This window comes from Leuciscus leuciscus, assembly GCF_965113295.1.
Source record: "Leuciscus leuciscus genome assembly, chromosome: 1".
NCBI classification, from domain to species: domain Eukaryota; kingdom Metazoa; phylum Chordata; class Actinopteri; order Cypriniformes; family Leuciscidae; genus Leuciscus; species Leuciscus leuciscus.
The window spans coordinates 51799162-51821617 of NC_138725.1; the positions used below are offsets into that span (position 1 = coordinate 51799162).

The 22456-nt window shown below is 37.9% G+C and overlaps 3 protein-coding genes across 4 annotated transcripts in view; 2 read left to right on the forward strand and 1 right to left on the reverse strand.

Moving 5' to 3' along the window:
* Positions 1–721, forward strand: part of LOC309475617 (uncharacterized protein) — a 131388-nt gene extending 130667 nt beyond the window's left edge. Inside the window, exons 13-14 of the mRNA XM_082138470.1 lie at positions 51–188; positions 290–721. Coding sequence (XP_081994596.1) covers positions 51–188; positions 290–525 — 374 coding nt within the window. The 3' untranslated portion in view covers positions 526–721. The remainder of the gene's footprint in view (positions 1–50; positions 189–289) is intronic.
* A 513-nt stretch (positions 722–1234) lies between these two features.
* On the forward strand, positions 1235–5112 carry LOC309476043 (caspase-6-like). The gene is made up of 8 exons (XM_082139172.1): positions 1235–1388; positions 1656–1694; positions 2069–2108; positions 2224–2373; positions 2465–2541; positions 3007–3182; positions 3284–3431; positions 3555–5112. The coding sequence occupies exons 1-8, from the start codon at positions 1358–1360 to the stop codon at positions 3794–3796; spliced, it is 903 nt and encodes a 300-aa protein (XP_081995298.1). The 5' UTR covers positions 1235–1357; the 3' UTR covers positions 3797–5112.
* A 2023-nt stretch (positions 5113–7135) lies between these two features.
* On the reverse strand, positions 7136–19027 carry nbr1b (NBR1 autophagy cargo receptor b). 2 transcript variants are annotated; one of them, XM_082138600.1, is made up of 21 exons: positions 18789–19027; positions 17757–17819; positions 17583–17601; positions 17454–17476; positions 16862–17050; positions 16421–16498; positions 15702–15898; positions 15387–15512; positions 15094–15297; positions 14525–14684; positions 14164–14433; positions 12950–13078; positions 12745–12820; positions 12492–12602; positions 12226–12381; positions 11488–11691; positions 10934–11354; positions 10040–10122; positions 9859–9928; positions 9642–9738; positions 7136–8718 (listed from the first exon to the last, which is right to left on the reverse strand). In XM_082138600.1, the coding sequence occupies exons 1-21, from the start codon at positions 18888–18890 to the stop codon at positions 8545–8547; spliced, it is 2952 nt and encodes a 983-aa protein (XP_081994726.1). In that variant the 5' UTR covers positions 18891–19027; the 3' UTR covers positions 7136–8544. The 2 variants fall into 2 exon arrangements, with proteins under 2 accessions (XP_081994726.1, XP_081994725.1); XM_082138599.1 differs by having other exon boundaries at positions 16820–17050.
* Positions 19028–22456: the final 3429 nt, after the last annotated feature.

Here is a 22456-nt window from a genome sequence, read left to right on the forward strand (position 1 = left end):
GTCTGGACTGCTGGTACTGAAAGTTTAACACTAAACCGTGTCTGTCTCAGCCTCCCTGCTTCCTGTCATTGGTGCTGCGGTGTCAGCTGTGCTGCTCTTACTGTCTGTCCTCGCAATCATCCTCCTGGTCAAGAGAAGACAAATGCAAAGGAAAAAGGAAACAAATTTTAAGTGCTCTTTTAAAAGAGGTAGCATTTCATAAAAAATATCTTGCTGTTTCCATTGACACTGCTTTTATTATCAATTCATTTAATAATGATGTCTCTTCATCTCTATGCAATGTTTCTAGGTCCAGTTAATATGTATGCAGGTACATCCTATGACCAAAAAAATGAAGATGATGATGAGAATGATTATGAAAATGTTCAACTTAATGATAAAAACATGGATCATGACGACTCTGAAGAGGACTATGTCAATGTGGACACGGATGACTCCGAGGAGGACTATGTCAATATGAATGTTATAGAGAATAAAAGTGTGCTAGACAAATCTAATGATAACATTTATGAAATCTATGAATAGAACTTCTGAGTGAACCTAAAAAGCTAATTAATGAGGCTCCAAACAGATGAAATTTGGCAGCCAAGTCCAGTTGACAGTGAATGATATAAACAGAGACTACAAACAAATCTTTATTTTTTTGTTTGGTCCCACTGACTTTTTACTAGTGAGGATTGTTTTCAGATAATACAATAAAGAGATACACTATTTTATGATACATATGAGTAATGAGTCGAATGTTAAAAAAAAAAGGAACAAACTCAACAGGGTGTTGTATTACTAGAGGGACTCGTAGGAGTTTTAGTAATAATATGATAATAAATAATTAATAAAAAAATTTTGTATTATTTTTACTAGCCTATACTTTATTATACAGCTCTCTGAAATACTCTCTTGATGAACTTGTCAGTGTTGATAAACTCACTATACATAACTATTACATTACATTGCAAAGAAAGAAAGAAAGAAAGAAAGAAAGAAAGAAAGAAAGAAAGAAAGAAAGAAAGAAAGAAAGAAAGAAAGAAAGAAAGAAAGAAAGAAAGAAAGAAAGAAAGAAAGAAAGAAAGAAAGAAAGAAAGAAAGAAAGAAAAGCGGAAGTTGTAACCGAGTTCAACCAGTCCGACCAAAGGTTCGACCACGGCAGACCGCCTGTGATTGGTTAACATTTTAGCGACATATGATTGGTTAACATTGTAATCGCCTGTGATTGGTTAACATTTTAGTGCCCCCAGTGATAGGTTAACTGTTGTGTTTGGTGACTCACTAGTCAGTCACTCAGGTCTGCTCTTGCTGTCGTTAGTTTCAAGTTAAAACTCTCCTCAATTTCACACAAATTCGCTCCGCAGAATCAACGATGGCAAGTCAAGTCAAGAGCGTTGAATCCGGTAAGGTTTCTGTCTGGTTACTCTGGATAAAAAAATAACTTAAATATTTGTAACTTACTTGAATGTTGTTTATGAGAAGGTTTCATTTCCTTATTCTAACACCTGAACTAGGTAGTATTTGTCTAAACATGCATCACAAGGTTTCACGATCATTCACATAAAATGTGATTTTCAACCGGACTACTATCGCTGAATAGCCACCCTGAATTCATACTTATACTGTTTAAGCCCCAGTGCTTACAAAAGTTTCTTTGTTGCTGTTGTTAGGAGCTGTGGAGAAGGACAGCGCTTCGGCAGGACTCACAGGTAGAACTGAAACTAGTTTATAACTCGTATATGACCAGTAGTAGAATGGGGAAAAGAGAAGAATCTGTATAGAGTAAATATCGCATTTGCTTATGTTAACTTTGCTATGCTAGACAACCTGTTTGTAAAGCCATTGAAATCTAGCCTGACCAGGTGCTAAATTCACAATACAGGAGGCATGACCTCAGTGTATGTTCACTGAACTTTAGATCTTCATTCTAGAATACAACCATTAGACCACAGTTAGTCCAATATCTTTGTCTGAGTGGTTTAAATCTTTGTGGCATGAATACATCCTCTGAACATTTGCATATGCTTACTTTGCAAACCAAATTAGTTCTTAGTGTTGATTTTGATTATGTCTTTTATTTCAGTCAGAGAGAACATAGATGAGACCGATGCCTTTAATCAAAGGTAACACCTTAATAAAGATACATTGTAACCATGTAGAAATTGTACAGTTGAAGCAACTCTCATTTATTTATATATTTCATTTTAAATGTATATCATTTTGTATATCATTTGTCAGTGTATATAGTCTGGATCCTAACGAGGCGTATAAGATGAATCACAAGAAGCGAGGAATGGCTCTGATCTTTAACCACGAACGTTTCTACTGGCAGCTCATGTTGGGTAACCGTTCTGGCACAGAAGCAGACAGGCAGAACCTTGTTAGAAGGTATTTGGCAAAACAAGATATTATGTTGATTGATGAAGAAAGTAATTTTCTTGTCTTGGATTCTTAGTCCATTTTCTTTCATATCTGCCAGATTTCAAGAGCTGGATTTTGAAGTGAAGGCTTATAATGATTATAAACGGGATGAAGTTTTAGACAAAATCAAAGAAGGTAACACATTATTTTATCTTTCAAACATGATTTTAGAAATGCGAGCCAAACTTAAATATTCCAGGTTCGATACAGAGGTTAATCAGCAGCATCTTTGGCATTCCGATGATTAAAGATGGTTGATCATATTTACACTTTACTACTTAAATTCACTTTTTAAATATATATTTATAATTATTGTAGTAGTATAATCTAATTCATAATCTATTTAAGTTAAAAATGTGCAAAAATAAAACAAATATCAGTTCTGCATATCAGTAGTCAAAAGAAAAAATCAATACTGGTCGAGCTCTACTCTTTCACTAGCCATAGTTATTGCTGACTAGTTGCTATAATCGCTCTGCCTGGTCATTCATGTAAGTTCATCAAATTTGTTTTTATAACCCGTGCCGAGGGAAAGTCGGCAGTGTGTCACAGCATGCTCCGAATGGAGTTCAGGTTCTGTTTATTTTCCTTTGATTTCAGCTGCTGCTGCTAACCATGCGGATGCAGACTGTTTCGTTTGCGTCTTTTTAAGTCACGGGGAAAATGGCCACATCTTTGCCAATGATGGGAAGATTGAAATTGAAGAAGTCACTGATTTGTTCAAGGGGGATAGGTGCCGTAGCCTTGTAGGGAAACCCAAGATCTTCATCTTGCAGGTAATTTAGCCTTTATACACAAAATGTATTTTGCAATGTACTTACAGTAATGCAGTATTAATCCAGATGTAATGCCTCATGTAAACTTCTTTAAACACAAGGCATGTCGTGGTGACAAGCATGATGATCCTGTGACACCAATGGATGTGGTGGACAGTCAAGCGGTCAATGAAGTGGTGGTAGATGCGGGGGTGCTCTACACCCTTCCAGCAGGAGCAGACTTCCTTATGTGCTACTCAGTGGCTGAGGGTCAGTGTGAAGATTTGCTAAATGTGTTCTTTTATGTACTGGCTTTGATGCAATTCACATCCTTGTTTTCACAGTAGTGACACTTTAAACAGTCATTGACATTGTTTCCTTCTTCTTTTAAAGGATATTACTCTCACCGTGAGACTGTAAATGGCTCGTGGTACATCCAGGATCTGTGTGAAATCCTGAGGCGTTATGGTTCCACACTGGAGTTCACTGAGATCCTGACGCTTGTCAACAGGAAAGTTTCCTTGCGCAGTGTTGAAAACTGCAGAGATCGCTTGGCTATAGGGAAAAAACAGGTGCCTTGTTTTGCGTCCATGCTCACTAAGAAGCTGTTTTTCAGGCCTAAGAAGGAGTATTAGTGATTGGGCCTATTGCAGTTACAAAATCAGGGATTACATTATTTTAATTGGCTTTAATTTGTGCTCCTATATACATCATTTTCAAAATGGGAATTTAAGCAGGTTTGCATATTTTAGCCTTGAAGTTTGACAGTTGGTCATACAAAGTGCAAATATTAGCTTTCTCATTAGTACCAGAATGTATCAGTAGCAATGCAAAGCTTTTTTTTAATTGCCTGCAGGGTTTAGTGAGGCCATTCCCAGTTATTTGTGGTAAAGAAAGCTCTGTGCTCTCGCAAAAAAATAAAATAATAATAATTTAAATTTAAATGAAATGTTTTACACATATTTGTATCAAACCTGTTCACTACATTCAATCATGATCTGTCATTAATAGAACATTCAACTACAACTACAACATGATAATCTCTTCCATCTGTTATTTAAGTCTGAAAGGGGGAACAGAACAAGACACTCCAGTTACACAGCTAAAAAAAAACTTGAAAATCATCTTAGAACACATTCCTACTTACCAACCATTTCAATGGGGGATTGTGTTTTGTTGTTAACACTGTTGTGTCTTAAATTTTGAAAAGAGTGACTTTTAGAGGTCGGCCACAAAGATACACTACACTATTTTATGTGTCTGTCTTATAACATGTTGAGTTGTGTCACATATGGCACTTGTTTCGTAAAGAATTAAAGCAAAATATATAAGAGGAGCAATTCTAGTAGGATCGTCATAATGACATGAACTGAATGTCTTTATTCATTCTTTGCTCAGTTCTATAAACATGGGATTGAATTTATACTTTTAATGTCTGAACAAGCTTTTTATTGTGAATGATGTCCTCTTTGTAAAGACATTTGTTTGGTATGAGGTCTTCAATTTCCTAGTAATGTGACTGTTTTCTGAGCTGATGACACATGCATTTGTGGGACGTTGGGTGTTCTGCAACATAATGTATAATAATTTTGAGTATGTGAGCAATCTTAACTGCAGATGATTCTGCTGGATGTTCAGGTGCAGGTTTTCCCCCAACTGTTGAATTGAACATTGCTTTAAGCATTTGCATGAAATGGGGATTGGGACTTAAAATGTTTTCCAGTAATAAATGAATTATTTTTTCAAGAAATGATTTAATAAATAATGTACTGTATATTCTAGGGTTCAACTGATTAAAAATGTAGGAACTCGAGTCTTAGTACATTTTTATCCTTTGCTAATTATCATTGTCTTGATTATGTTGTTGAATGTAAATTGATTTTATTTTAAATTTTTTACCATATCGTTGACTGCATGCAGTTCTATTAAAATAAATTGGAATATAGAATTACATGGGGATTATATATTTTTTTCTTTTTTTTCTCTCTGTGATTCTTACATGCTTTGGCTGAAATGTTGAAAAGATTGACTTTTTGAGATCCTGCCACAAAGATACACTACACTTCTTTAATGTATCAAATATTTTGGTTACAGTCTTTTGTATAAAAGTAATTATTCTACGAGACTGTTGAAATCTTGATTCTGATTGGATGAGAAACGTTCTTCTAACTAAGGTGTGCAATTATTTTCAAGCACTTCTAAAGTAGTTCCAGGCAGGTCTTGACCGCATTACATTTCCATATCACTACGCCAAATGATTTCAGTTTTTTCAAAGCGCATGTTTACATAGAAAAACAATGGAAAAGTAGTGCAGAGGAATCAAAAAAGTGTTTGTGTGAATAGCCCCTGGGTCTCTGTTATTAAAATGACATTTTGAAATTAGCAACAGAGGCTTGGGATGAGAGGCGTATGAATGTAGTACTACAAACAACAGTGTTTTAAGGTAAAAAACCTGACAAATGTCTTGAAATAAAACAATGTCTTGAGGTTTGGTAAGCAAAGTTTAAGCATAATAATTGACTCTGGCTGTTACGCCTCAGGTGTGCATCATTTTCAAAATGTGAATTTAAGCAGGTTTGCATATTTTAGCCTTGAGGTTTGACAGTTGGTCGTACAAAGTGCAAATACAGTATTAGGTTTTAGATTTAGTTTCATTTTTACTCATTAGTACCAGAATGTATCAGTAGCAATGCAAAGCTTTTTTTGAATTGCCTGCAGGCTTTAGTGAGGCCATTCCCAGTTATTTGTGGTAAAGAAAGCTCTGTGCTCTCGCAAAAATAATATCATTTAGAAGAGGCCTATGAAAAATGTAATGTTTCAAACCTGTTCACTACATTCAATCATGATCTGTCATTAATATAACTAAAGCGTGATCTCTTCCATCTGTTATGTTAGTCTGAAAGGGGGAACAAAACAAGACACTCCAGTTAGACAGCTGAAAAAAAAAATCATCTTAGTTATGTAAACATGGGATGGAATTTATACTTTTAATGTCTGAACAAGCTTTTCATTGTGAATCATGTCCTCTTTGTAAAGAAAGACATTTGTTTGGTATGATCAATTTTCCAAGTGACTTTTCTGAGCTGTTGGCACATGTATTATTAGCAACTAAAGTGTTCTATAACACAAATGAATAATAATTTTGAGTATGTGAGCAATCTTAACGCGTATGATTAATTTGCTCCAAATGTCTGCATGAATAGGCTTGCCAATATATTGAAACAACATACATCTGCATTCAAGAACACATATGGCCAGCAAGTATCCATAGTGCAGGTTTTCCCAAAACTTTTGAAGTATATATATAGAGAGAGAGAGAGAGAGAGAGAGAGAGAGAGATATGTGTGTGTGTGTGTATGTATAATATGTAATGTTTTAGTTGTTGTTTTGAGCATAAACCTCACTATTTCAAACAGGGTTTCAAACAGGGAAGGACTTAGAACTGTTTTCCAGTAATTACTAGATGTTTTTATTTTAAAGAAATAATTTAAGACCAAGGGGGTGTTATAATGTACTGCATATTCTTATGGGGGTTAAACTGACAAAAAACAGTTTTTGCTGAATCTTTTTCCATGCATTCCTATCAAAATAAAAAGATGCACAGATTAACCTAAAAACGAACTTTTACTGTTTTTCTGTCTGTTATTAAACTAAATACTTATTTTTACTTCATTTGTGGCAATGGATGAAAAAAAAGATCCCCCACTTTTTGTAAACTGCACTGGATTGCTAGAAAATCATCCAAAAAAATGCAGCTGATTTTAGTGTGGCGTGCTTAACTTCCAGCACACAAAACCTGTGACATTTTACTTTCTGCACTTTTTTATGTCTAACTTTCCACCCTGGTAAGAAAAAGACACATGTCAGTGTCTATATTTACATTAGGTGTGGTGTGTTTATATAGTTTTACCCAGATAAAACAAGTGATACCATGGCATTTGTGGTGCACTGTTATGGAAGACAGTGAGCAAAAGTAAGACTTATTAGGATATTTATTACAGACAGATGTGTACATTAGATGCAGAGACACTATGATTACTCCATTCAGGCATCAAACACAGAGTGAAGCGCATCTGTCTCCACTGATTATGCTTAACAATGACATGATCCAAACCATTTCACCCAGAGCTTCCACTGATCGCTGCAAGCACCAAGACCAACTACAGCTTTCCTAAGGAATGTGCTAAAAAATATAAATAAACCCAAGCTCTAGAAAAACAAGTAGGTGATTGTTCAGTTCAATTATGGATGTACTACTTGTGAGAGCAAATCAGGAGATGCTCAATGATTTATAGGGAATGCTTTCCACTCTCGACAGTAGGTAGCTTCAAAATCTCCCATTGAAGAAAAGTGCCGAGATACATTCTTCATCACTAAATACAAGAGCTTTTAATTATCAAAATATATCATTTGCATGATTCGATTTTGTTTTGGAATGAACAGTAAGCTGTTTTTTTGTCTCACACTATAGTGGGTCTGGAGTTAAATATGTCATGATTGCCTTTGCGGTCTTTAACCATTTAAAGCATAAATTAAAACACTCTACACTGCCCATTTCAATCCATTTAACTATTCAAATGCATTGCTACTTCAAGCCATGACGTTTATCAGATATTTAAATGGCAATGCATTCACAAAGTGCAGTATGTGCCCTATTTTGTGGACCTTTTAGAAATGAATCAATGGTCTTCAAAATAATAATAATAATTTTCACATGTATTACAAGCAATAACAGCTTAAAATTACTGAGAAAAAAACAAAAACACATTTACATACTAAACTTAACCTTGACTTCTCCAGTAAGGAATAATTTGTCATCTTGTGTCTATGCTAAGATGATTAATTACTTTAAACTCTAAAGAAGCCTCAGAGTTTCTCTATTTGGTCTTGGCTGATGATTAAGACAGTCCACACAAAGCCAGATCTATTGCACTTTTTTCCAAAACCTGGGAACACAAAACTCTTTAAATATGGAAAATATCCAGTCACACTGCAGAAATTTTCATTTTTACCTATTAGAATAATTTGTGGTTAAATACACTGTTCTTTCAAATCAACTTTTCATTAAAAGCGTGACATATTTCTTGGATAGTTTTGGAATAATAATTACCTATTAGTGTTCATTAGCTACCCATGATCATCTCTGTGAAAACATTAATGCCCACTAACAACAAAGTTTAACAAGCACAGTTATTATGGTGATGAACTGCTTCTCTAATGATTATCCATTACACTTAGGAGCAGACAGATTCACACACACACTATCTTTACAACCCAAATGGAACGTAAGAGTCTGTATCATGGAATGAGCTGCTGATTGCACAGAGAAAGAGAAACCAAAAAAAAACCAGATATAAGAGAAATAAAATAGTCGACCAGCATCTTAGTAGCGTGTCGTGTACCAGTCATTGTCGGTCATCTGCACCAGTTCGTTTACCACATCCAGCAGGTTTCGGTTGTGTTTCTGCAGCAGACGTTGATTTAGTGGTCGGTCACCAAAGCCCATCTCTACCAGCACAGCCATCATGGCGTCATGAGAAGCTGCATCTTCTGGAAGCTGCACAGACAAAAATAAATAACGTTTTACTAGAGTGACACATGACTTGTGTCCCAAATGTGAGTCTGACTTTGAATTATCACTGATAAATGGTGTTTTTGAATTTTCACTTTTATGTGAAATAAAATGTGCTGCTTTCTTTGTGCTTCATTTATTTTGTTTATCATAGTTTGCTCAAAATCAGTCCTGCAGAACATGCTTATTCATAACTTTATCTTTAGATAAAGTAAAACCAAAACAATTTTAAATATGAAAGTAATGAAATATACAATCGTAATATTTTGATTTCCTTTTAATTGAGGACAGAAGAGATTTTTCAGCATCTGTTATCATAAGAATGCTTTGTGATGTTAAAGGAGAACTCGGTAACTCTAGCGAACTCTAGTCACTTCTTCGCTGATTTTCCCTTTTGTTGTCGCATGTTTTCCCCACGAGCTCCCCCTACAGCTGTGGGGGGGTGTATATTTCACAACACAGTCGTAAAAAACTCACTTGCGGCGGCCTCCTCCCCCTCTCTACCGCTGCTCATGTGCGTTTGTTTTGATTGGAGCAAGCCAACTGTATCGCGTGGAGCTATGTCTACCGAGGTGGGTAATCTGGTAATACATCATACATGCATGTGTGTTTATGTCGAATTGCCGTAAAGCAATTTGTGTTTCGCGCTCGTTCTCGTTCTAGTTCTAGTTCTAGTTCTCGCTTCTCACGAGACTTCCAATTTCTAACTTGCCGGGACGGTAGTGTTGCAAGTTGCAAGGTTGGTTTTCTGCCTGGGAACGCTGGGGGGAGCGGGGAAAGTCACCAATATCACCAGAACAGGTTGTTTAACCATCCAAATGATTTCTAGACAGTTTTATTAAGTTAAAAAAGTTACCAAGTTCTCCTTTAAAAGAAGTTCAACTTGTTGAAAGGCCCATCAAACTCACCTTCTCAGACCCAGTCTGACCAGTGAAAAGAGCTTTATAGGCAGATGCTGCCACGGACAGGGCACCCTTCACCAATCCACCTGTGATGCTATTGGCCCTGAGGAAAGACATGAATGAGATAGTGAGAATGCGAGTGATAGACACACAAAGCAATGATTGACCTGGGTGCACTTCCGTGGTCTTGCGAGACCGAACGAGTGTGTGCTGTGTAACTCACCTGAGCTCTTCTGTTTCAGACTTGGCAGATGCTAATAAGTTCTCATGGTCAGGTTGATTAGGCTCAGAATCTATATATATATAGATATATAAAAATATGCACATATATAATCATAGAAAAATGCACTAATTCATGGCCTGTGGTGGATTATTACTTTAATATCCCAAGATGTTTCACTCACCTTTCTCCTTTTCTCCTGGCTCCGTAGGATCACTCCCCTCCTGCTCCTCTGCTCCATTATCTGTCTGCTCCTGTGTCTCTGTGCTGAAGTCATTTCAAAATAATAAAGCTAAGTTTTACACATCAATGACATTAAGCTATGTACTATCAAATGTGGTGTAAGAAATCTGGACAGAAATAAATAAGAGAAGGAATTTGTGCATATAGAGTTCAAGGGCAGGATATTGTGAGGGAATGAGCAACATCTGTGTGCTTCAAATGGAAACAAAAACATGATCACATATACAATGTCACAAATGTAATAGAAGAAATAGTGCAGAATCTTAATAGTGTTAATTTCACGTCATAACATTTCTTTGTTGAAAATCCCAAAAAAATTATTTCCTGGTTTAATTAGTGAAGCACAGAAATTAATGTTTTATAGAAACACCAAAACCGAAATTAAAATTTACATCTTGCCGAAAAACGGAACTTAAAATAAAGTTTTCAGTAACTAAACACGTTTTCATAGTGTCATTCTCAGGTTAAATTAAACAAGTCAAAGTAAAGTTCTTCGCAATGAGCTGCCCTCTATGTTTCAGCCGAACAAATTGTACATATTGCTACGTTAACATGCTTTTTGGACACAGTGATGTGTGTCCACACTGCTTGCTTGTGTATACCCGTTGTAGCTTATTCACGTTGTGAGCACAAAATAGAAGCTGACATGGTCAAAATGCATAATCGGAGAACTGCTAATTGAACATCAGTGTTGCAGGCAATGTTTACAACCCTTCAGACCTATTTACCAATTTTTTGCTGTTTCTGTCAAATATTTGCCATATATTTGCCAAATTTCAGTGCATCACTAGTTTACTTTAAATGACCTCTGACTGCACACACTGTGTAAACTCACCAGGATTTGACTGAGGGCCGGGGTGCCACTACAATCACAGGGGTGAGTGGCACAGCATCCAGAGTCTGGGAGGCACAGAGCATGTCATTAGCATCCACGCTAACAGCAGCAGCAATGGACCTCTGAAGCTCTGCGGTCTCAACTGATTCTAGTTTGTCTCCCTCTGCAGGCTCTTCTCCAGGCTGCGACAGGGCTGAGCTGTACATGGACTCTCCTAGTGGACGGCTGGTGTCAAAGCAATCAGGGAGGATGATGATGTAGTCTTCTGAAGATGCAGATGATGTTCTGCTGCGCGTTTCCTTAGCTGCTTCTGTCACCTTAACTTGCTCTTTCTTATCCACTTCCTCCTCTCCCTCCTCTACCAGATCTCCACCTGCAGGTTCCACCAGGATCTGCTCGATGTCAGACTCGTGACCCTCATCTGAACATAAGAAAAATCACTTTAATGACTACTGTGATTGGTAAGAAGTTGACTACTTGAATCATCTGATGATTACAAATACAATATCTGACTATAAAGTGGAGGGAAATAAGTATTCTCAATGCCCTGTTACCTGTGCTAATGAGTTCTGTTGGAAGCGTCAGCAGGGGAGCAGCCATCTCAGCGGTCTCTGTCTGTGGCGAAGCAGAGCTGGAGATTCGTGTCGTCTCTACTTTCAGTGGGGCTGGAGCAGATATTAACAGGTTTCCTGTTTCTGGAACTTTTTCTGATTTCCTCTCACAAAGTGACATTGAACCTTGGGGGGCTGGGCGCACCACTTAAAATGGCAAAAATTAAATGTAAATAAATCATTAAAAAATGGAAAGGTAAATAATCTTACAAAACCTATTAAACAAATGTCTTGTGCTCACCAAAGCTTCATATATTTGATCAAAAATACAGTAAAATCAGTAATATTGTGAAATATTATTACTATTTAAAAATAACTGTTTTCTATATTAATATATTTTAAAATGTTATTTATTCCTTTGATGGCAAAGCTGAATTTTCAGCATCATTACTCCAGTCTTAAGTGTCGCATGATCTTTAAGAAATAATTGTAATATGCTAATTTGGTATAATAGTAAATGTAATAGAAAATGCCTACTAGACATATTAAAAGTACTTAGCCAGGTCAAAGATAAAATAAAAGCTAAAATAAAAAAGTAACAATTAATATTTTCTACATTATTGGTTGTACAGAGTAACAAGTAAATGTGATGTAATCACAGTCTGACTTCAAGTGAGCCACGCAGAAACTGACTGGTTTGCACCTTTTATGAAAAGTACCTTAAATATTCCCACCACAAACCTTTAGCTGGGAATCTCCCACACAGGGTCCCATGCTCTGCCACTTCAAGGGTGAGAGAGCGGATAACAGATGGACTGACAAACTGAGGCCCAATGATGCTCTCCTGTCCTTTTTCTTGTGCTGGGACTCCCTCTAACTCTGTCCCCTGAGCCACATCTGTGCATAAGACATCAGAGAAAGTACAGAAATATAAACAGCTACGTAATCATCGACATCGACAGTAATATACAGACAAAAGTGAAGAAATGTTCTGCAGTAAAATTTACCCAGGATGCTGCTGACTCCTTGGGCTTCTGTTTCTTCTTGGATCAGCCCCAATGTTGGCTTCTCCTGAAGAGGTCCATCATGGGGCAAAGGCGATATGCATGGAGTGATGTCTTTATACATTTACAGACAAAAAGAGAGAGAGAGAAAATAAGAAAAGTTTTTATTTAATCTTTACTGTTCAACATAAATAAGCATAACCATTAAAAGCAATTCAAGGAACATATTAGATACTTATTCCAGTTTTAAAGTGACCTGCAGGAGTGTTGTTGGGCACGCTCTCCAGCTCCTGCACGATGTTGATGTCCAGCAGTTCAAAAGACAGTAAGTCCTAAGTAAAAGGCAAAAGAGAGTATGTGAAATTGGCAATGGAGTCAAAAGTTTCTTCATGAAACATAATGAGAGAATGAGAAGCACAACAAATGTGATGGAATTACTGAATCATGCCGATTGCTCATACCTGAGCTGTGAGTAAATCCACAGATGGAATGTAGAATTCCTGATCACAGTCCTGGTTCACGGACAAAACTAGTTGGTCCCTTGAGGCCCGGCATTTCTCCTCCCTCTCAAGAGTGCGGGAAGACTTCTCCTGAAAGGACCAAAGCGGGTGAAAATGGCTAGTTCTAGGTTCAGTTTTTTAGTTGTTATTTTAGTTTTAGTAATTTAATAATTTCAGGGCTGCCAAAGGTTTCAAGTTTTATGTAGTGGTATAACATATCATGTTTAAAAAAAAAACCTAAAATTAATTTTTCCCCATTTTATATTTTAGCTAGTTTTGGAGTCATGAAAATGCATTTTAGTGCAGTTTTTGTGTTTCTTCTTTTTAGTTTGTTTTTAATTTCAGTAAACAAAAATGTTTTCATTTAGTTTTTGCAAACAATAATAACACTGATATGACCAATTTACATACTCCTTTGTACATTAGAATAGCTGCACATTAGGCTTGCTACAATAGTCGGTGTTGACGGTGTTACCGGTGTTCAGAAGCAACACCGGTTACATCACTTGCCCACCGCGGCACCGCCCCCACCGTCGATTTGTTTGTTTTTCTTAAAATCATTTAGTTCAGTTAGAGAACCGACACTACAGTTCAAAACTGAACATTTCTGCTTAATAAATCATGAGGTGAACGGGAGTCGCAGCACAGATCAGCAGCAGGAGTCAGATTTCATTTATCATGAGAGCGAGGTGCTGACTGACAAGAGGATGGAGCAATATTTGGTGTCAAATCGAAATGTAGAAGCGCCTATTTAAGCGAATTTGTCATTGTCCTGTTTTGTTGTTGTGTTTTTCATTTAGAATAATAGGCTAATGAACTCCCCATTCAGGCAATCTGCCCCCCAATTGGCGCTAATTTGAAAAATAAACTAAAATGCTCACCGCCGCACGTCCCCACGGGCGCAGAGTGAGCATAATAGAGCAAGCGTTTTCAGATCATTACTATATGGAAAAACGCTCTCTCTGCTCCGCACCATTATGAATGCCCAAGCAGACGTGTGCATTTTACTTTAGCCTTCAAATTAGTGATTTAAAAGCCCCCCACCGGTGATACCGGTATTGCCGGTGTTGTCACACGTCGATTAACTGGTGGTAAAATATCCTCATCGCCACATCCCTACTGCACATTTAAAGATTTCTGGGGTGGCTGGGGGTGTCTTCGAACCATTGTCTTACCTGAGGGGTGACACAGGGAGACACCAGCAGCCCGTCAGCACAGATGGCTGTAGGTGCATGTGGATCCACAACGATGCTGCACCAAACACGCGGCCCAAACTGCTCTCCTCTGTGTGCCAGGCGCCAATGGGACGTGTAGGTGCCCTCCAATGTCGGAGCACAAAGAGCCACGTTGACCACACCCACCTGACCTGGCTGTAGAGTGGGTACTGCGACCTCCCGCCATCTTTCGCCCGAGCCCACTGCCAGGTTTCCCCACATGAACTTCAACTAAGGTCGAAATGGGACACAATATATGTTTATTTTTTTATGTTCATATTTTCTATTGTGTGTGTTTAGGAATTTAGGAGTCAGAATGTACCTTGGTCTCAGAGTCCCAGCACACTCTGCCACTGTTCTTCATTTTCCAGTATTTAATGAACTTGGTCCCAGGACGCAGACGTGATCCATCAGGCAGGTTTTCATCCAGGAGCAGAGCTGTCATAGCTGGCACCGCCAGCGGGCATGGACGTTTAGGACGACTGCAACCAAGACAGTATAAATTAAATGCCATCTTATCATCACTAACTGCATTTTAAACTGATCTGATCAGTTCAGCCAATTAATATGGTGCGCTGTTATTTCTTTGTGGGACTGACATAGTGGAACAGACATTTCAAAAGAACATTTACTTGAAATTTTTATATTGTAAATACCTTTACTGTCACTTTTGATCAATTCAATGTATTCTTGCTAAATAAAAGTACTATTTTCTTTCCAAAGTACTGACCCCAAACAAATAAAATAAAAATAGTTTTAAATGTTTATATTAAAAATATTAAAAGTATTAAAAATTGTGTTCCACAGAAAACAATAACAGCATAGGATCTCTAGGTGAACTAGTTCTTCAATATGCTCTTCCTCAGGTGGTAATGGGGCGCAAGCTCTTACTCTGGGCTGTTTGCCTGTGCGGCACGTGGCTGCAACAGGACGGGTGAAGAGCTCCCTTCTCCAGCAGTGCTCCACTGCAGCCCTCTCCTCTCCATCCTCAGCTGCTTCCTGATCTCCTTCACCTCCGCCTTGAGCTGACGCTTCTCCGCTTTAAGACGCTGCTTCTCGGCCTTGCGAAAGCTCCGGTCACCCCTTCTGTAGAACCTTCCGAGACAGAGCAACATATGTTCAACTTAGCCTTTTTCTGAACTTTAACAGCAAGACATCCCAAACAGGGATGGACAAAGGCCCACCTGCTGTGGTCTGGTGCTGGGGAGCCGTGCTCAGGAATAGACAGGGGAGTTCTGGCTCTCACAAGGTTGTGGCTTGGATCATGTGAGAAGCTACAAGGCTCACACAGAGTGCAGGAGGTACACACACTGTGCAGAAAGAAACCAAACACAATGAAACATACAAGGGGAAACAACAAAATGAAAGGCACCCATTAAACCAGGCATCCAGTTATAAATAATAACTCTCATACAATCATAATATGTGTGTTTGCCTTTGAAATGCACCACAGGAGCAAATATTTATCCAGACATCCACCTCACAGAGATCTCTCTAACCTGCATTGGTATCCGCCGCCTGTGGTCTGGCCCCGGCAGCTGCTGCAGGCTGGAGCTGAACTTGGGGCCCCAGGCAGAGTGGATGAGGTGACCTCAGGAACCTGAGCTTCTGGTCCCACTGGCTTATGGATGCAGCATTGTCCAGAGAACTCCCTACAAATCTTCTCTACCGCCTCCCTAACCACCTGGTCCTTGAACTGTGGCAGTTATTGTATTTTTGTAGAAAGAAAAATAGAGAGACAAAAGTTTCCTTAGCAATATTAGGGTTTGCCTCCACTGCTAAAACGATCAGAATGAAACTTAAATACTATGGCACAGGACAACATTTGTCAGTTCTGAAAGTTACAATGAAATGAAAGTAGCAATCTTTTCTTCTGTATTGCGATGTAAATCTGAGTGAAACATATTATTGAGAAATAAAAAAAAGTATGGTGGGGACTTGGTTCTGTCTATTGGCTGTTGATTGGAGGGAGGCAGATCTAAATATGAGTTTACAGTTGATTGTAAGAAAAGGGGCTGCATTTATGTGGACAAAATGACTGGAGAAGTCCAGCATACGTCACTAGACAGAAGTATGACTTTCAACAGAAGATGAAGAGTTATGTCAATTGAAAATTGAAACAAATTATAAGATGCATTGATGAATCATTAACAATAACACCAATAGACAACAGCTGAATTTTCATTTCATGCCTATTTCAAAGTCTTTTTTCTCATACCTTTTCCATGTATGAAGTGAACCAAGCTGGAGGTGTCTTATCCTCTGCTTTCCCACCTTTGAGTTCATTTACAATTACCTTTAAAACAACAGCAGGATATTAAAATAGAATATGTGGCATACAAGTAATTAACTTACAATAGTGGAAATTGTGGCCATCATCAGTCTGGACACCGTTAACAGATGCATATCACATTTCATGCAAACCACACAAAAAAAATCAATACAATAGAATTAAGTTACATTATTTGGTTTTAGCATTAGAACATGATTTTTCTATAATATAGATTATTTATAATATTATTACGCACCATTCTTAATAAACTGCAGTGTAGAATTTGATTATACAACAGTGGCTATGTCTGTGATTGTGCAAAACCATTGGGTTATAAAATCTTACCAATCCTTCCTCTGGGACTGCTGCCTGAACTTTGCGACTCACCACTTGTGCCAAAGTAGGGCAGTGCTGAGGAGGCCTGAATCCCTTCTTGGGTTCTCCAACAGTACCAGGTTTCACCTGGCCCAAGCCCACCCCTGACCCTGGTGGGGGGCCCGGCCCTGGAACTGTGGCTCTACTGCCCCTCGTCTCATACACATTCATTTGTAATCTGTTCCCCTGTCGTGCTGCACTCTACAATTGCAAACAACAACAACACAGTGTAACAATGTGGTGCATTTCCCTTTGGACATTTGTTGACTTCAAAACAATGAGTTTAATACACTCTACAATAACACTTTAAACACCCTATGGTACCTCTGGTACTTCTATTGTAATCAAACTAAACTCAAAATGTTATGTCAGTTTAATGTTGTACTATACATCTTATTTATTTTAGTGTATTTAAGCATTTTAATTAGGTTTATTTTCATCAAAATTTTTATAATTTCAAATCTTATTGGGGTCCCTCTGGAAGGTTGCTGGAAGGTCCCTCCTGGTCGAAGACCGCTGCTCTAAATAGGTTATATGCACACACACACACACACACACACACACACACAAAAAGAAATAACTTGAAGAATCATCATTTATTTACCTTCAGGGCTTCTTCATATTCCACTGAAAAGAGAAAAATAGTTCCAGTCAGTGTCTGTGTATGTACCTCTTCTATTTAATTATAAAAATTAAATGTATAATTATACACAGATTAAGACCATTTACTTACATTGGCTGTTGATTGATACCTGAAATAAACAGTCACATACACAATTATGATAGAAATATTCACTATTATCAAATCATTATGATGTGTGTCAGATATTTTCTTTGACAAAAGTAAAGTTATTAACATTGACATGCATGCAATATCCCAAATATGTATGTACTTCTTCACTCTCACCTCTTCATTTTCCTCATCGAAATAAGTCAGTTGTAAATTACACAGGCCAAAGGACCTCTTCACCTGAAAAGGGAAAGATATCAAGTCAAATAATTGCAAATATAGTATAGGTCGTGTTTGATTAGATTTATTTAAGCTATAGGATTCTGACTGGCCAATCCTAACATTCTGCAGGGAAATATTTTTGAACACCGACCGTTACCCACGACAAGGCTACATAACCGAACTCTCATCCGGGAACCCTGGCTTTTTTTCCCCACATAGCAAGCTAGTTTTCCTGTCTCTTCGCGATCTCAACACAAGTAAGCTAATTATTCAATTTAAACTCAAATCAGTATTTAATCATACCAATGTACTTAGTAGCCTTGTAATAAGGGGTAACGCACAGTCGTATTGAAACCCCGTTCAGGGTGATATGCATACACCCCGAATGCCCTGTCGAGGCGAAGGGCTGACCATAGATACATCACTCGAGACTGACAGGATTACACAGTGCTTTCAAATAGACAAGCAAATAAAATTAGCTTGAAACAGACAGTAGTAAATATCTGTTTCAAAACCTACTGAGCAAAATATCTGGACAGCATTCTGGGTGTGTAAGCGGCTATCATGCTGTCTAGTAACGTTAAGGGAGCTTAGTAGGTTTTGAGACAGTCAGTGAGTCAACAACATTACCCAAGAGATTAGTGATGGGATATACAGACGTGACATGTGTTACATTTCCTCACGGTGTGGTAAACCCCTTTTGTAATTATGGTCTAACTGATGTAAGATCTGCGCACGTCAGATATAATGTACTTTATTACATATAAATATGGTTGCTGTAATTCGTGGGCTTTCGGCAAAATGGTCGCTTGGCCCATTCTTTCTAGATGATTAAGCGCTAGTCGAAGCAGTAAACGGAGTAACGAATGTCACGACAGATGTCAACTCTAATCGCATGAGCCAGGCATCGGATGACGTCGGGGTGAGAGGCTTTGCGGCATCAAGGTGAGTGATCAGACTGACATCACATCATCCTCCTCTGCTTACCATGGCCTCCATAGACTCCCAACTCTTCGTCTCTGAGCCAGACAGCAAAAAACTCTTCGCATTCCCTCGGAAATTCACCTTCAGATTGATATAGAAGTCCATGGCGCAAGTGCTATTTAAGGCGTTGCATAGGTGAAATCAGAAAAGCTTTGATGAGTTACTGTGCCCTGGCTTCTAGATTTCTCTGATCAAAATGGTCCTTTCTGTTTACATCAGCGACGTAGACACGCCCACTGCATCAGCTGACAGGAAAATCAAAGCTGACGTCATTCAAAGCGAAACTGGGCAAGACGTTTAATGTGCAGTTCAAAGGGTGAACTTGTGTTAATATTTAAACAAAAAAAATGTCTTCGCATATTGTTATTGTAAATAATTTGATCCGTAAATAATAAGAAAGAGGGTAATTGGCTAGTGTGTGGTACGATGATAAATAGCCTATTCAATTGTATATAGTCAATTCACCCAGCAATTGATCTGTAAGGTCTGAACGGAGTTATTTATTTTAAAACGGATAGTTCGGTTCTGACTTCTGATTGGCCAATACAAAGTGATAGTAACAGCTGTGACGTGAACATATAAAATTTTTTGTTTTTGTTGCATAGCAACGTACGTTCTGTTACGTCAGGGAATAGAATGCCTTTTAATGGATTTGCTTAGTAGGACATGCTGTCTTGTATGGTAATGTTTCTCCTTTTGAAGTAATATTTTCTTGTAGGCCTGTTGAAACGTTGAAATACGCTTTTTTTATATAATGAAAAAGGCAAAAAAAAAGATTTGCTCAGTACAATTTTGATTTAAAATATATGTTCTTCATATTATTTTATATTGTTGTATAGGCTATATAATAAAATTCTATTCGTATTGTCAACATATTATAGGTGCTGCTGTCCTGTATTAGCGCAACACTATTTAAACTGAAGTACCAAATAATTGTCAAATTTGCTTACAAAAAAATTCAAAGAGTTGATCTAGTTGTTTTTAGCTTATTTTATTCACGTACATTGCTCTTATCGAAGCATGGCTTTTCTTATGCCTTCTTCATTTGGATAGGTGTTTTTACTTTTGAAAGAAATGTACAAATGTGGCAAATGGAAAATGGCTTGCTCTCTTTTTCTTTTCTTTTTTTGTAGTAGGCTATACCAACGTTTTTCCGTCGCTCTTTGTTAGCAAGAATATTATGCAAGAGGTTAATATGTGATCCATCCAGTTTCTCTACGCCTTAGTAAAACATCTGTCTGTTTTTTTTTTTTTTTACTTTGTTGATCACTCATCAATTCAGTGATTCATTCATCTAATCAATTTAAGTAAATGTAGTATATCTCTGTGTGTCTGTATGCTTATTTTCCATTTGTTCCCATTTTAGACTTTCCTGAGAAAAAAATCTGAATTTTTTTTTATCTGAATCTGAAAAAGTCAATTCCATACTAGAAAATTATCTGACCTGCAGGGGTCACCATTTTGCACTGATATTTTTCTGTACTTTTTTATCTTGAGCTGTTTTTTTTTATACACTTAGGACATCAAGGAATATGATTTTTTTACATAACAAGACCCTGTGATGGGGGAAACAACACAGCCCATTGACAAATAGAGTTCACACGAGAGAAGTTTAAAAATAAATATGAAAAGATTGTGATGCAATCCGACAGACAAGACCTAGTGCTTCTCAGGACAGGTCACTCTGCGGTTGGCACACAGGACATCTGCAGTTCAAAACTGCAGCACAGACTTGGGAGGGCTTGTAACTTTAACCTTAAGTCTGCTCTGCAAGTGGGCAGTAATAGGCCTTCATAAAAAAGCATTTTTGTAGAAAGTCCTGAGGCATTAGAGCATGGAGTAGTTTAATATGCAAACAAAAGGCAGATTCAGGAAGAGGAACTTTTTCTTGCTGGCAATAAACAAGGAATTTTAAGGTCAGTGTTGACCACTAATCATTTAATAATGATTTATTTATAATTATTTATAATCTTTATAAATAAGAAATTTGTATAAATCTATTAGAAATCTATCAAGATTATCAAGAAATATAATTATTTTCTACCACATTTGTGATAGCCTATAATATTTGAAATTTAAACTGACAAAAGTCTGTTTATGGGGAGCATCTGATCATTGTGTGCATATATTACTACTACATTTTTGTCTTATGAGGATCTCCTATACCTGGGAATCAAACTCATGACCTTGCTGGGGTTGTTAGCACTGTTCTAAAACATAATAATTTAATGAGGTTTACTCACAGAAAATTGTTAATTGGGGTAAAGATAAACTTTATTCAGACTTTCAGAGTATTTTATCTTAAAAGTTTATTCAATTTCTTGTTTTAGAAATATTTTGAGAAGGTGTAAGAACTCAGATATCATAAATCCAAAATACTATAGTAACTGACTATACTTTTTTCAGAATATTGTCTGCATAAAAGAGAGTGTTGTATTGTATTGTGCTGTATGTTATGTATACTATATTATGACCTTCAAGTGAATAAGGCAAACTATGGAATGATCTACACAAAGGCATTTCCTGTATCCTGTTTTCCATCAGTTCAAATGTGTTTCTAAGAACTAAGCCAAATCACAGCAATTACTGTATAAAAAAAGGGAGGGGGGAGGGGGGCTTCTGGCTTCAGCATTTACATAGCAGATGCTTTTATCCAAAGCTAAATGAGGAGAGCAATAGAAGCAATCAAACTAAAAATAGGGCAGCAATATACAAGTGCTGTGACCAGTCCCAGTTATAGCACAGTACACGTAGCAAGGTTGTCTTAAAAAAAATATATATAGAAAATGAACTGTTAGTATTAATGTATCAAGTGTTGACAAAAGAGATGCGCCTTCAGCGGTTTCTTGAAAATGGCTAAAGATTCAGCAGCTCGAGCTGAGTTCCACCAGCAGGGAACCGTCCAAGTGAAGGTCTGTGAAAGGGTTTTTGTACATCTTTGAGATGGCACCACAAGGCGCCGTTCAATGGCAGAATGCAAGCTTCTGAAGAGCACAGGTCTGAAGTAGTGAGTTTAGGTATAAGGTTGCAGAGCCAGTCGTTGTTTTGTAGGCAAACATCAGTGCCTTTAATTTGATGCCAGCAGCGATTGGCAACCAGTGCAAGTTTATGAGGAGAGGTGTGACGTGCGCTCTTTTCGGCTCGTTAAAGACCACTCTTGCTGCAGCATTCTGGATCAGTTGCAGAGGTTTGACAGTATATGCTGGAAGGCCTGCCAAGAGAGCATTACGATAGTCCAGTCTGTATAGAACAAGAGCTTGGACAAGGAGTTGTGTAGCATGCTCCGATAGGAAGGGCCTGATCCTCCTAGTGTTGTAGAGCAAATCTGCATGACCGGGCAGTTCTAGCAATGTGGTCTGTGAAGTTCAACTGACAATCACAACTCCAAGGTTCCTGGCTGACCTGGATGGAGTTGTGGTTGACGAACCTTGCTGAATGGAGAAGTTGTGATGGCACCCTGAAGGACCTACCTGAGAGGTAAGACTTGGACCATTGGAGTGCGGTCCTGAGATGCCCTTTGTCTTGAGGGTTGACAGGAGGATCTGGTGGTTAACTGTGTCAAAAGCAACAGACAGATCCAGCAGAATGAGAACTGAGGATTTGGAAGCTGCTCTTGCCAGTTTCAGAGCTTCAATAACCGAGAGCAGGGCAGTCTCCGTTGATTGTCCGCT

What these genes read in the sequence shown, in the direction of transcription:
- LOC309476043 (XM_082139172.1), top strand. Translation starts at nt 1,358, where the DNA reads ATGGCAAGTCAAGTCAAGAGCGTTGAATCCG. An exon ending in ACCGATGCCTTTAATCAAAG is followed by an intron (nt 2,109 to 2,223) that starts GTAACACCTTAA and finishes ATCATTTGTCAG; the next exon opens with TGTATATAGTCTGGATCCTA. An exon ending in AGGCAGAACCTTGTTAGAAG is followed by an intron (nt 2,374 to 2,464) that starts GTATTTGGCAAA and finishes CATATCTGCCAG; the next exon opens with ATTTCAAGAGCTGGATTTTG.
- nbr1b (XM_082138599.1), bottom strand. Translation starts at nt 18,890, where the DNA reads ATGGACTTCTATATCAATCTGAAGGTGAATTTCCGAGGGAATGCGAAG. An exon ending in TGGGAGATTCCCAGCTAAAG is followed by an intron (nt 11,692 to 12,225) that starts GTTTGTGGTGGG and finishes TGCCATTTTAAG; the next exon opens with TGGTGCGCCCAGCCCCCCAA. An exon ending in CGGCCCTCAGTCAAATCCTG is followed by an intron (nt 10,123 to 10,933) that starts GTGAGTTTACAC and finishes AAATGACTTCAG; the next exon opens with CACAGAGACACAGGAGCAGA.